The sequence below is a fragment of the Sycon ciliatum genome, chromosome 4 (genome assembly GCF_964019385.1).
Source record: "Sycon ciliatum chromosome 4, ocSycCili1.1, whole genome shotgun sequence".
In the NCBI taxonomy this organism is placed as follows: Eukaryota; Metazoa; Porifera; class Calcarea; order Leucosolenida; family Sycettidae; genus Sycon; species Sycon ciliatum.
The window spans coordinates 38,592,868-38,604,957 of record NC_088646.1 but is presented as its reverse complement, the minus strand read 5'-3'; the positions used below and the strand labels follow the sequence as shown (position 1 = coordinate 38,604,957).

The 12,090-nt window shown below is 50.9% G+C and overlaps 1 protein-coding gene across 1 annotated transcript; it reads left to right on the top strand.

Moving 5' to 3' along the window:
- The first annotated feature begins 6,341 nt into the window (after window positions 1–6,341).
- Window positions 6,342–10,608, top strand: LOC135816057 (uncharacterized). The gene is made up of 3 exons (XM_065329421.1): window positions 6,342–6,526; window positions 7,984–8,307; window positions 9,782–10,608. Exons 1-3 carry the CDS (start codon window positions 6,506–6,508, stop codon window positions 9,887–9,889), a joined length of 453 nt encoding a protein of 150 aa, XP_065185493.1. The 5' UTR covers window positions 6,342–6,505; the 3' UTR covers window positions 9,890–10,608.
- The last annotated feature ends 1,482 nt before the right edge of the window (window positions 10,609–12,090 follow it).

The following is a 12,090-nucleotide window of genomic DNA, read 5'->3' as shown; positions in this document are numbered from 1 at the left end:
ACTCAACGCAATAGGACCACAACACTACTGAGAGAAGCTAAATCCGCCTTCGTATCCACTACCGCGCAAGGCGACGTAACTGGTGTCCCGCAGCGAAACCTGTACAAGTTAATGAAATCACTGCGGTCGTCCCCGAAAAAGGAGCTTCCACCTATTTCAGCGAACGAAACAGTGGCTAGATCAGATGGAGAAAATGCGGAAGCGTTTAACAATTTTTTTCATTTCGGAAAGCCAGAAGTCCGTCTCCGGACCAACTGAAGCCATGCCAGAGGTTAGCGTGTCGCGCATCTTCGGAAGCGAACTGAAGGAAATCATCACCACCCAGGAGGAGGTCAGAAAACTCCTTTCCGCTCTTGATTTCCGGAAGTCGGCTGGGTACGATGGCATCCCGACGAAATTGCTCAAGATCACTGCAGACGAAATAGCGTGCTCCCTCGCAACACTTTTCAACGAGTCCTTCTCGCGAGGCGAGCAGCCACAGGACTGGCGCGACGCCACTATCAGTCCTCTACACAAGAAAGCCTCTCGTGCAGAGGTCACCAATTATAGGCCAATCTCGCTCCTGAGCGTTGTCAGCAAGGTTCAGGAGAGGATTGTTCACCAACGCCTCTACACCCATGAGCCCCACCTACCGGCCGATCAATCTGGATTTCGATCTAAGGATAGTACTGAACTACAGCTTTCCTGCCTAGTGCATGAGATTTCCGCCAGCCGAGATTCCGGTCAGGCAGTGTCAGCATGCTTCTTTGACTTATCAAAGGCTTTTGACCGAGTCTGGCATGCTGGCCTCCTGGCCAAACTCGAGCACCTTGGTGTCCGTGGCATTGCCCTTACCTGGCTCACAAGCTACCTGACTCGCCGCCGACAACGCGTCAAGGTTGGCTCCGCTTTGTCATCATGGAAAATTGGAAATCCATTCCAGCTGGAGTACCCCAGGGCTCTGTCCTGGGGCCTCTTCTTTTCCTGGTGTACACGATCGACCTCCCCCCAGCATGTACAAACTCTCACACCAAATGCAGCCAGTTCGCCGATGACACGGCACTCATCGCGACGCATTACACGAGGGATTTGTCAGCTGCATTCCTCCAACGTGCCGTGGACGCAGCAGGACGATGGTTGAAGGATTGGCATCTCCTCGTCAACACCACGAAAACCGTCGTCCTTTCCTTCCAACCCCAACACACCATCCACATCATGCTCCACTCGACTCGGCTGCAGCAGGTCCACCAACATAGGCACCTTGGTGTTACACTCCAAGACGATATGCGATGGACCCAGCACATCATAGAAACCACCAACAAAGCCAAAAAACTACTACACCAACTCCACAAGACACGTGGCACAATGAACGCTTCCAGCCTATTGTTAATATACACGACCTACATCCGACCCGTTCTCGAATATGGCAGCCTTGCCCTCTCCAACACCACACAGCAACAGCGGGACACACTGGAGAGAATTCAACGCCGTGCTATGCTATACGCATCTGCCTTCGGATTCCCCTCTTTGCACCAGTTCACCACAGCTCCCTCCTCCATCATGCAAAGCTCCCCACCCTTAGCTCACGACTCCTTGTTAAACAAGCCCTACTAGCATGGGACATCTGCCACCAAACCTCCATACCACACCTGCAACAACCACATCTTGCACCACAACGTCAACAGCAACCATACACCCTTCGACAGACAAGGACCTACTCCATCGGACACGCACAAACGAACAGGCACCGAGATTCCCCCATCAACAGTGCCCTCACCCTCTACAACTCACTCCCTATCGATATCACAACCAAACCTCGTAGAAATTCTTTCCGAAACAATGCATCCAGTCTTCTTTGGAGCAGTACCTGTTCCTGCTCCGCGCATCCCCTGGTTTCTGATATCTCGAACGTGTACTTAACTATCTCGATCACCCCTGCTAACGTTATTGCCCCGCTTGTTTTTCATGATCCATTGCTTCTTGCCTCCCGGTTAATTTCCATCTAGCTGTTTCTGGCTAGTACCAGTTCTATCGCACTTATAATCATCCTTATTGGCGTCACGCCATCGTGGAATAAAAGAATAATTAAATTAAGGTGGGAGCTGATTCCACGTTGCGATGAGGGAGTGGGGAAATGAGCGGAGCGTGTTGTTTCGTGACTGAGGAGGAAGAATACTGGTGAGTTGTGATGGATGATGTGTTGCAGATCTGGTTGTCTCACGAGTAGACATGCGGCATTTCGGTGCGGCTGCTGATGGTGGCAGAATGGCTTTCACCATTTCCGGACCCTCCACAAAGTGCAGCTTGTACAGAAAGCAGAGCCCTGCTACCGTACGGCGAATGGCGAGGCTCGGGAGGTATGATCCATCTCCAATTATGTGCAGGGCACGGCGCTGGATGGCAGTGAGGCGGGCCAAGGTGGTGGGGGCTGCGCTCATCCACACCAGCATGCCATACTCTAACACAGGGCGGACAAAGCCACGGTACACGATTGCCCGGTGCTTTGGGTCTAGCACAGCCGATGCCTTACGGAGGAAGCCGAGCCGCTGGGCTCCGCGTACTGCAAGCTGTCGGATATGGCTGCGGAATGCCAGCTGCCTGTCGAAGGTGACGCCAAGAAGCTTGAGCTCCTCTACTTCTGGCACGACTGCTCCTTGGAAGCGTATTGCGTTCGGGGGGGGGGGGGGGGGGGGTTAGCGAGCGGTGGTGGCTGATGGTCAATGCCTGCGACTTTGTGGGCTCGAACTTGATCCTCCACCTGCTTCCCCATGCTGCCAGTGAGTCTACTGCCTGCTGGAGGATTGCTGTCTCTTCTGGCAGTCTGAGTCGGGTGGTGATGCACTTGTAGAGAGTTGTGTCGTCGGCGTATACAGCCAGCTTCGCCCCATCAGGCAGGTGGTCTTCTGCGTCGTTGACGTACAGAAGGAAGAGGGTGGGGCCGAGGATGCTGCCCTGCGGCACGCCAGATTGGATTCGGTGGGGCGGTGAAGACTGGCCGCCTATGACGACACGGATGTGGCGGTCTGTCAGGTAACTCCGAAGCCAGGCAAGGAGGGGGCCACTTATGCCGCACCGCTCAGCCTTGTGGAGGACGCCGTTGTGCGAGACCTTGTCGAAGGCCCCGGCAATATCTACTGCGAGTACCCTGACGAGGCCTACACATGCATGAAACTTACCAGAAAAAGTACCGAATTCTGCAAATTTTACTGCCGGCATTATCCGCAAAGGCCTACTGTACGTATGGGACTGCCTGGCTGCATGTAGGCCGCGCACCAGGCCCCTACTGCACTTTTTTCCCTTTCAAACTTTTTTTTTTTGATAGCAAACAAAACAAGATCATCGGATAATAAAAGCGTGGAATATAAATGCTAGACACGGCTACTCCGCAAGAGTCTCAGTCACGCAACTGACAGTCGTTGACCGCCAGCACAACAGGACTGGCAGCATCCACACGACTGCGGTAGGGAGAAGCACGGTGACCACGGAGGCTCATGTTGCATGATCTAACCAAAGCAAAGGAGACAAGGGAGCGGATCCAGGACATGACGGAGGAGTAGGGTTCATGCCGCTTCTCCGAAACCATATGGCCAAGACGCTTCAGGAAAGTGTGGGCTACCTTGCCGCACCCACCAGATGCACTGAATACCAGTGGGAGAAAGGAAGCATGCTCCACCTCCCTGACGCGTTCTTCGTAGGCCCTTCTCTTCTGCTGTTCGTGCTTGGCATAGGTGGACGCGGGAGTTGAGGAAGTGTTCGAGCGCGCATGAGGGTTAAAAACCCGAACATGTTGTTGTTGTTGTTGTTGATTTTTATTTTGCTTCGCAAGGCCAAACGGGCAATGGTGCCCAATTCTATGGAAGCGAATTTCAAAAGGGAGAGAGCTACGGGGAGAGAGAGAGAGAGAAAGAGAGCGAGAGAGAGAGAGAGGGGGGGGGGAGGGAGGGAGGGAGATGATAAGCAATTTTGTAGCGTCAACAGAGCGATTTTGCAGTGTCAATAGAGCGATTTTGAAGCATCAACAGAGGGAACACAAAGAGTTCATAACTTGAGCGCACAAGAACATCACAGAACGTGCGCTCAAAACGACTTCCCCAGGCACCGGATGCCGCCACATCAAGAGGAGCACCATCTTCCAAGATGGCAGAGCGATACCGGAGCCTTTCACCCTCCAAGGGCTGCAGAGGAGGTTCTATCTTCACATCCATTGCCACTTCACGCAGTAGGTCGGCTGTCAGGTCGCGGATCGTGTTATGGCGGAGAGCCGGGCATCCACCAGTTGGGCACGAAAGAGCATGGCTGGTGTTAAACGCCTTGCCACACACACAAGTGGATGGCAGGCGGGGAGAGACCCAGCCGAACCGCAGACAGAGTGCGTCTCTGAAGGCGCCTTTGTGGAGGACAAACCCGAACTGCTTCAGGGGCCGGCAAGTGAACCAGTTGGACGCTCCTTTCTCGGCCGCCATCCCCAGGGTTCGCTTGGTGGGCGCATCACATGTGGCCAGAAGCTGACTGGCTTGGTCTCGAGCGGCTCTCCTGGTTGCTGCTGCTGCAGTTAGCTTGGCAGCATGGATGGTGGTGGGCACTTCGTCCATGTTGGTGTCTTGGTCCAGTATCCGGCTCACGAGGATGTTGGTGACAGCGACAGACATAATTATTGTATTGGTCCGTCAAAGACCTCGGGTCAATGAGACCAAGACCACCTTCCCGACACGGGAGGGACAGTATGGCGCGCTCTTCGTCACCGGGTGCGGGGCGACCGGTTAGAGCAGGGATGAACCGCTGTCGGATGGAGTGCTCCAGCGGGTCTAGCAGTCCGCTGATGCCTGGGACCGTCCGGGCCACAAACGACCACTTGTGGCGGAGGCCATGAATAAAAGCAGCGTATGCCGCTTGTGGCTGAGTGGTGGCGAAGTCAGCCAGTCGTCCAACCTCTAGCGTCCATGTCTCTACCTTCTCTGTGACATATTGCTTGCAGAATTCGGGAGACCCAAGTACCGCACCGAGATGCCGCCAGCCATCCGTGCGAATCTGGACTGCCGTGTCAGCAAACAGGGATTCTGCTTCCTGAGGATGCTCCGGCTTCACAAGGACCGACTTGGCATCATTGGGGAAGTACCCATATGCTGGGCCTCGTTGCTTAAGCAGTGACCACCAGTGATGCAGCTTGCGAATGGTGGAAGCGGCAGTGGAGTCGTCTGCATACCACGACTGGAGTGCTCCGCTCTGAGACACTTCCTGGATGAGAGGAACGGTCGCCAGGGCATACATAGCCATGGCTAGTGGATCTCCCTGCGTGGTGCCTTCACAAGACAGGAGACATTCACCATCCACAAACAGCCGAGTCGGGCTGCGGTAGCTGTTGATCAGTGCCGGAGCAATGGCGGGGCAGGTGTGCTGGATATTGTGCAGTGAGACAGCACGGTTAAGGGCGTTAAATGCATTTGACGCATGTGCAAACAGAACGCCTTCCGCCTCGTCTTCCTGAAATGCTGTTTGCATAGCATGTATTGCTGCTTCTATGCCACACTCTTGACCCGCACATAGCTGTAGGCAGCCAGCTGACTTCTGTATTGAAGATGAGGCGCATCGCAGGATGGCTTTCCCGATGATGCGACGGGCCTCTTCTCCGATCCCAATCGGTCTGACACCCGGTTGTTTATCTTTTTATTACAATTTACTGTACTACCGGTAGTACACAAGACACAGGTGCAGGATGTGCTCCCGCGAGCTCGGGCTTTCCGCAATACATTGGTGACTTTTCAAAACCCCGGTCGAAATATTTTTTGGGGGGTGCACTTGCCCCCTGTGCCCCTCGCCAAGCACGCCCCTGCTGATAGTGGTGGTGTAACCCTATGATATTGCTATGATCCTGTGCCCTCCCGACCTCGAGCTACTGGTGCGTTCGGGTCCCGTCATCCCCTATTTAAGTGGATCATTTCACAGTGGGGGGATAATGGGCCAGTTCTAATTTCATAGTTTTACGACGGGGCTGCACCAGTAAAGGGTTTTCTGAACCGCTCACACCAGGGAGTAGTACAATACGGTATTGTACTACTCCCTGGTTTTATTATGGATAATGTATCGTGTTGAATGGATACTAACTTCACTCTACATTGTGCCGGGCTCAGTGCATTGCGGCAAGGACTCCAGTCTAGGGAGTCGGACCCATGGCATGGCCAAACAGACTCTCTGACGTGACATGGTTCATCATAGTGAGGGCTAGCTGTGGCGCGGGATCCCAGCATGCAGCAGTAGAGCTACACTTGTGAGGGGGGGGGGGGGGGGGGCTCTTCACACGTGACTCGACTGGCCAGAAGCTGCCTGGGGAAATCCCCGAATTTTGTTTTTGTTAGTTTGGTGTCCACTTCCAGTCCCAGAGTATTTTTTGAAAGACAGTGAAGATCTCGTTCAGTCGTTGTGACTTTTGGTCCCAATGATTTACCTGCTGATTATCCTGAGAGGCCTGAATTGATAATCGATCTCTTTTGTCGTCGCGGCGGTGAGTGATATAGCAGTTGCCAAGATAATGGCTGCGAAAACTATTCTGGTGAGTCTGAGAATGATCCCTTTTCTATTTGTTTTCAGGGCATGCCATCAAATTGTCGTAGTTTGAACTCAAAGCATGTGGCCAAGAGCACTCTTGACATTGAGAACATTCTGGAGACTTGTATAAAGTGCACGCATTACAATCGTGTCCATTGCAGCTGCTTTTGGGGGAGCTATGAAAGTTCCAAACTTTTTTTGTACGTAATTCATCACATCAAGAGTACATAACCCCCCCCCCCCCCCCCCCCCAGAGTGTGCAACGCCTGATCCAGCTCTGCAAAGGGTCTTGGTCGAGCGGAATCGGATCTTTGCGTCATAATACCACTGAATACCGTACACATCTAAGGGGAACCCGGGGAGTCGCGGGTACTCTTGGATCAAAAACAATGGTACCCTCAGGCCTGCCTCGAGACCGGCCTTGCGCTGGTGTGGAGTGTACGCATGACATCAGAAGATCCGATTCCGCTCGACCAAGACCCTATGCAGAGCTGGATTGGCGTTGCACACTCTGGGGGGTTATGTACTCTTGATCACATTATGTTGGTTGGGTCAGTTTACACGACATGTACATAATTTCGTCACGAAATTGATAAAGTGATAACCAGTCAGGCATCCGTTCGTGGAGAGAGGTCCTTGAATGAAACAATGTGACCAATATATGTTAACTCGGATACTAAGCCAGTAATAAAATTTAATGTAAAATAGAAGAAAACGCATTGAACGAGTTATGAAGCAGCTATCCACGACTGTAACAAGATAATAAGCAGTCAGAAAGTGCGATAACAGGGCTCAAAACTGACGTTGAATGTCTCAGTAGCTTGTCAGTTTTGTGCCCTGTTATCGCACTTTCTGACTGCTTACCGGATTTTCCCCAATAAATGTAGTCCTTTTATTTTTTCAAAGGTGGTCAGACCTGTACTACTATAGGAGACTGTACTAGTATTGGAGTTGTGTACTTTTATTGTTTCTGGAAAGATTGATTGCCTGGGTTGGGTGGCAAACAACTCGTGATAATGCTGCTGTATGGCTGTAAATACATCCAACCATGGTAAGAATCAGTGTACAAAGACACGAAGATGATGAACGGGTAAGAAAAACGAAGTAAGGTGGACCCTGGTATCTGTACCTCAGTACTGCCCATCACATCATTCCGGCATGTACTATTATTAGAGACGTGTCCTTTTATATTTTTGATCCACACTCAACATGACTGTACTACAATTGGAGACGTGTACGTTTAATGGGGAAAATACGGTATTATCTTATTACATACGTGGATAGTTGCTTCATAACTCATTCCCATGTGTTTTCTTCTATTTTGCCCAATATATATGAGATTATAATTGCAGTACGCAAGCTGCCCAACCGTCCTGCACTGAGTTGGATTGTCCTGCATTGGACTAAAACGTGCGTGCGCGCGTGTGTGTGTGGTGCCTGTGTGTGTTCTTCAACGGATAGCAACGTGGAGTTCTGTTCAGCCGTGCTGCGGTGCGCCAGCAGCTGCCTGCAGGCTTCAGTCCGGCTACACTGCAGCTCGACGGCGGCAGGCCGAAGCCACTGGAGCTGGAGAGTGTTGAAGCGGTAATGCCACGCTATCAATACTCTACACCACCATTCATGCGGCATGAGATAGTGCAGTCAAGCTCAACATCGAGCACAACACGCTATGCTGGAGCTCACCCCAACCCACAGAAATTGGCCACCAAGGCTGCGCTCTATGGATTTGTAATTGCTTTTTCCGGATGCTTAGCGCTGCTTGGTCTTGGATCGCTGCTTGGTCTGGTGAGTTCTTAGCAGTCTGCTATTGTCTTTCTAAGGTTGCACTGCCATAGAGCTGTATATTGTAATAAGAGAGCCAGCTCCGGACCCTCGCTCTGCTCATTCTTTACCTGGGTCATCATATGAAATACTCATTCAGCTGAGTTAGAGAATACTGGGATAGCTTGTTAGCACTTCCGCATGAACATTCCGCACTGCACATTCCATGAACGCCGGAGTTAACTTAGTAAAAAAAATGGTACGACCATGGCCGTACATGTCGTACCAGTGGTGCCAGTCCTGATAGAGCGAAGTCGATTGTAGGCAGATCCAAGGAGATGCCTCTCTCTCTCTCTCTCTCTCTCTGTCTCTCTCTTTCTCCCTCTCTCTCTGTCTCTCTCTGTCTCTCTGTCTCTCTGTCTCTCTGTCTGTCTCTCTCTGTCTCTCTCTGTCTCTGTTTCTCTGTCTCTGTCTCTCTCTCTCTCTCTCTCTCTCTCTCTCTCTCTCTCTCTCTCTCTCTCTCTCTCTCTCTCTCTCTCTCTCTCTCTCTCTCTCTCTCTCTCTCTCTCTCTCTCTCTCTCTCTCTCTCTCTCTCTCTCTCTCTCTTCCCCCTCCCCCCCGTTCTCTTTCCCTCCCTCTCACTCACGCATATACCCCCCCCCCTATACACACACACACACACACACACACACATTCACTCACTCACTCAATCACTTGGCGGACACCGAGAAGGTACATGTATCTTAGAACTAAGGTATTGTGTTATGTCAGCTATCACTAACTTGCTGAACCCAAGCCCGTGCCATATGTTGTGATGACAGCTGTACTCTGGCATAGTAATCTGCTTGAACGCCGCCGGTTTTTTTGTCTCTTTCTGTTCTTGTATGTGCTTGCCTGCATGCGCATAGCCGTGTGTGTGTGTGTGTGTGTGTGTGTGTGTGTGTGTGTGTGTGTGTGTGTGTGTGTGTGTGCGTGTGTCCCATATGGTGCAGTGGTATGTGCAGCGATTTCCAATCGATAGGTTGCGGGTTCGATTCCCGACGATTATGGTCACACACATCTTTCTTCTCTTTCTCAGACTCTTCCTGACTTTTCTTTCATTCTCCTGGGTGGTTACCAACAGCCAGTGCATGCCGGAGTATGTGGTGTGATGTGTGTGCGGAAAAAATAATAATAAAAAGACCAAAAAGTAGGGATTCACTGGCCAGAAAAAGCCACTTCATAGCTGTGTGGTGTAGACCAGGCTGAATAGTGGCGGTCAATTCTTCAGCCTTGCAAGCTGTTGAACGGTGCAATCCCAGCACAAGCTGCTATGGCTTCTGTTGTAGCATCGCTATCATCGCCTCCGGCGATGGGCGTCCAATGGTCCAATGGTATGTGTGTGTGTTTTTGTGTATATGTGTGTGTGTGAATGAGTGTTTTTGTGTGTCTGTGTGTGAATCTGTGTGTTTGCGTGTGTGTGTGTGTGTGAGTCTGTGTGTTGGTATGTTCAATACAGGGAAGAAGACGTCGCTCTAGCCACTCTGAGGCCCCAATCACAAACACTGCCCAAGATGCTGCTGCTACTGCTGCTGCTGGAGTTCAACCAAGCCCTGGCAAATCATAAGAACAGAGCCGTGTTTGTGTGATATGACTCTACTTCGATGGAACTTGATGACCCATACCTGCTATCCTGTCACGGTAAGGCTGTTTTGTAGATTGTCTGCCACGGTGACATACTCCGCTCCGATGTCAGTGTATGCGTTTTGCTTCTGGACCGGCTGTGCATCGGTGGTGTTTCTCTCAATCAGACGGCTTCCTTTGGATCAGACTTACTTTCACAGCAACCTTGGTCGTTGATCTGTAGGAGTGTTTGATGTGACTCCATGATGATGATGAACAAACGTTACTCTGGCGGCATCGGCAAGCAGGTTTGCTTCTGCTGTACATGAATGGAGTCAGTGGCTTTCAAGATTGACAAATGACGGAACTGTGCGTTGAAGCGCAATTGTCCTGGGCGCCGTGATCAACACGAGCTGTCGATATGGAGCCGTGTTCTACACGCCAGCAGTTCATCTTGACCGGTAGTATTTATTATCTACTGTAGCAATCTCTTCCCGAGTGTTTACAATACCTTTTTCAATATTTTCCAAGTGTGTCAGTCCCTGTGCATGCCCTACTGGCAGTTGCATGGCATCCATCTTGCCAGGCAGAGTAGGTTTGTCTCTAACTCTCAGCCTGACAACTCACTGCAATGATGATGACGGCTTTATCTCGAAAGGCTAGCTTGGTTTTCTCAAGACAACAGATTTCGAATCGAATAATGTGCCTGTGACACTAATGCTCCTCTTGTGAATCATCAGTGGTGGTGGTAGAGTATGTGTGACTGCAGCAGTGTGTGATAGTGTGTTGCTGACAGTTTCCACTAGTCTGTCTTTGTGTGCCCACTACCCTCAGGGTCAACTCTCTGCTAATATCCATATACAGTACAGGTGGCTCATGCCTCACACTCAGTGATCGTTAGCCCATATCCTTTTGCCACAGTACTGTATGGGACCTGATGATGCCAGGAGTCAACAAATAACGACTTTTGGATCAATTACTTGGATCCACTCTGCCCATAGCGAAGTACAATAAACAATAATTATGTGGTGGGTAGGTCTCTCGTGTTGCATGAATTCAGAAGGTATGCAGTGTGTTCTAACTTATACCAGGATTGGGTCCCCAGCCCTGGCCTGAGGGTCCAGGTCAATTACTACTGGTCACTGCAAAGGAAAACCACACAACACATGATCCATACAATAGACAAGGTTAGCATTTTAACGTTCACGCTAAATCCAACGGTACTCGTGCCCAGCACCCCAAATACCGTCGGTTTGGCATCGTTTCAATGATAGAAGGCTCTGTTTACCGGGAGAACGAAACGGTACGATTCCAACTAGGGTGATGTCACAAGCTGATCGTTGTGTCAGAAACCGAAATGCTAACCATGTCTTGAAACACACACAAAAATGGTACAGGCCGACGGTCGAAGTTGGCGTGAACGGTAAAATGCTAACCATGTCTAATGTATGAATCCATACAGCAATTGGATCCAAGTGGGTCCAATACTAGCAATAGTCAGCGCTGTCATGACCAAGGCAAAGCCAAAGGATCTACATTGCAGGCGGCGACCTGCTGCTCACTGACATGACCACTAGTTACCGGGGTGTGTGTGATGGAACATGGACCCGTTCACCTTGGCACCGAGACACTACGAGTCTTGTCTGCATGTACTGATGTACCGGTAGTGGCAATATGCACTCACTCTGCATCAGGGAGTCGTCAAATACCGTATTTGACGACTCCCTGCTCTGCATACTCGTCGACTTGTTTTATTCAAAGCGCCAATAATAGCAAGAAGGTACAAGAGAAGAGCTAGAGAGAAAAGGGAAGCCAAGGAGGAGTCCAGGTGGACACTGAGGAAAAGTAAAGATTAGAACATTGAAAGGATAGGTCCCGCAATGGTTCAATGCCCAGACCATGCACTCACTCTGCATGGTCTGGGAATTGAACTGCTTGTCATGCCATAACCTTCCGGCCTCTTGCTACCCCCCCCCCCCCCCCCACACACACACAAACGCACACGCACACATGCACGTTTCCTATCTCTCAACAACCGGGCGGGGGTCTCAAGTCATTGAAGATGAACTCAGATGATCACTGCGGATGCTACTTTTGCTAGCGGAGTAACCGGTGCTACCTGTCAAACCTGTCAAATTGACAGGTAGCCTCCTCTGCCTAGCACGACCTTGACAGTCCTGAGAGTGAGACTTGTGAGAGACATGC

Excerpts from the sequence above, each read along its gene's own strand:
- LOC135816057 (XM_065329421.1), top strand. The coding sequence starts at position 6,506 with ATGGCTGCGAAAACTATTCTG. Across the intron at positions 6,527-7,983 it reads TGGCTGCGAAAACTATTCTG|CAACGTGGAGTTCTGTTCAG; the intron begins GTGAGTCTGAGA and ends TTCAACGGATAG. Across the intron at positions 8,308-9,781 it reads TTGGATCGCTGCTTGGTCTG|GGAAGAAGACGTCGCTCTAG; the intron begins GTGAGTTCTTAG and ends TGTTCAATACAG.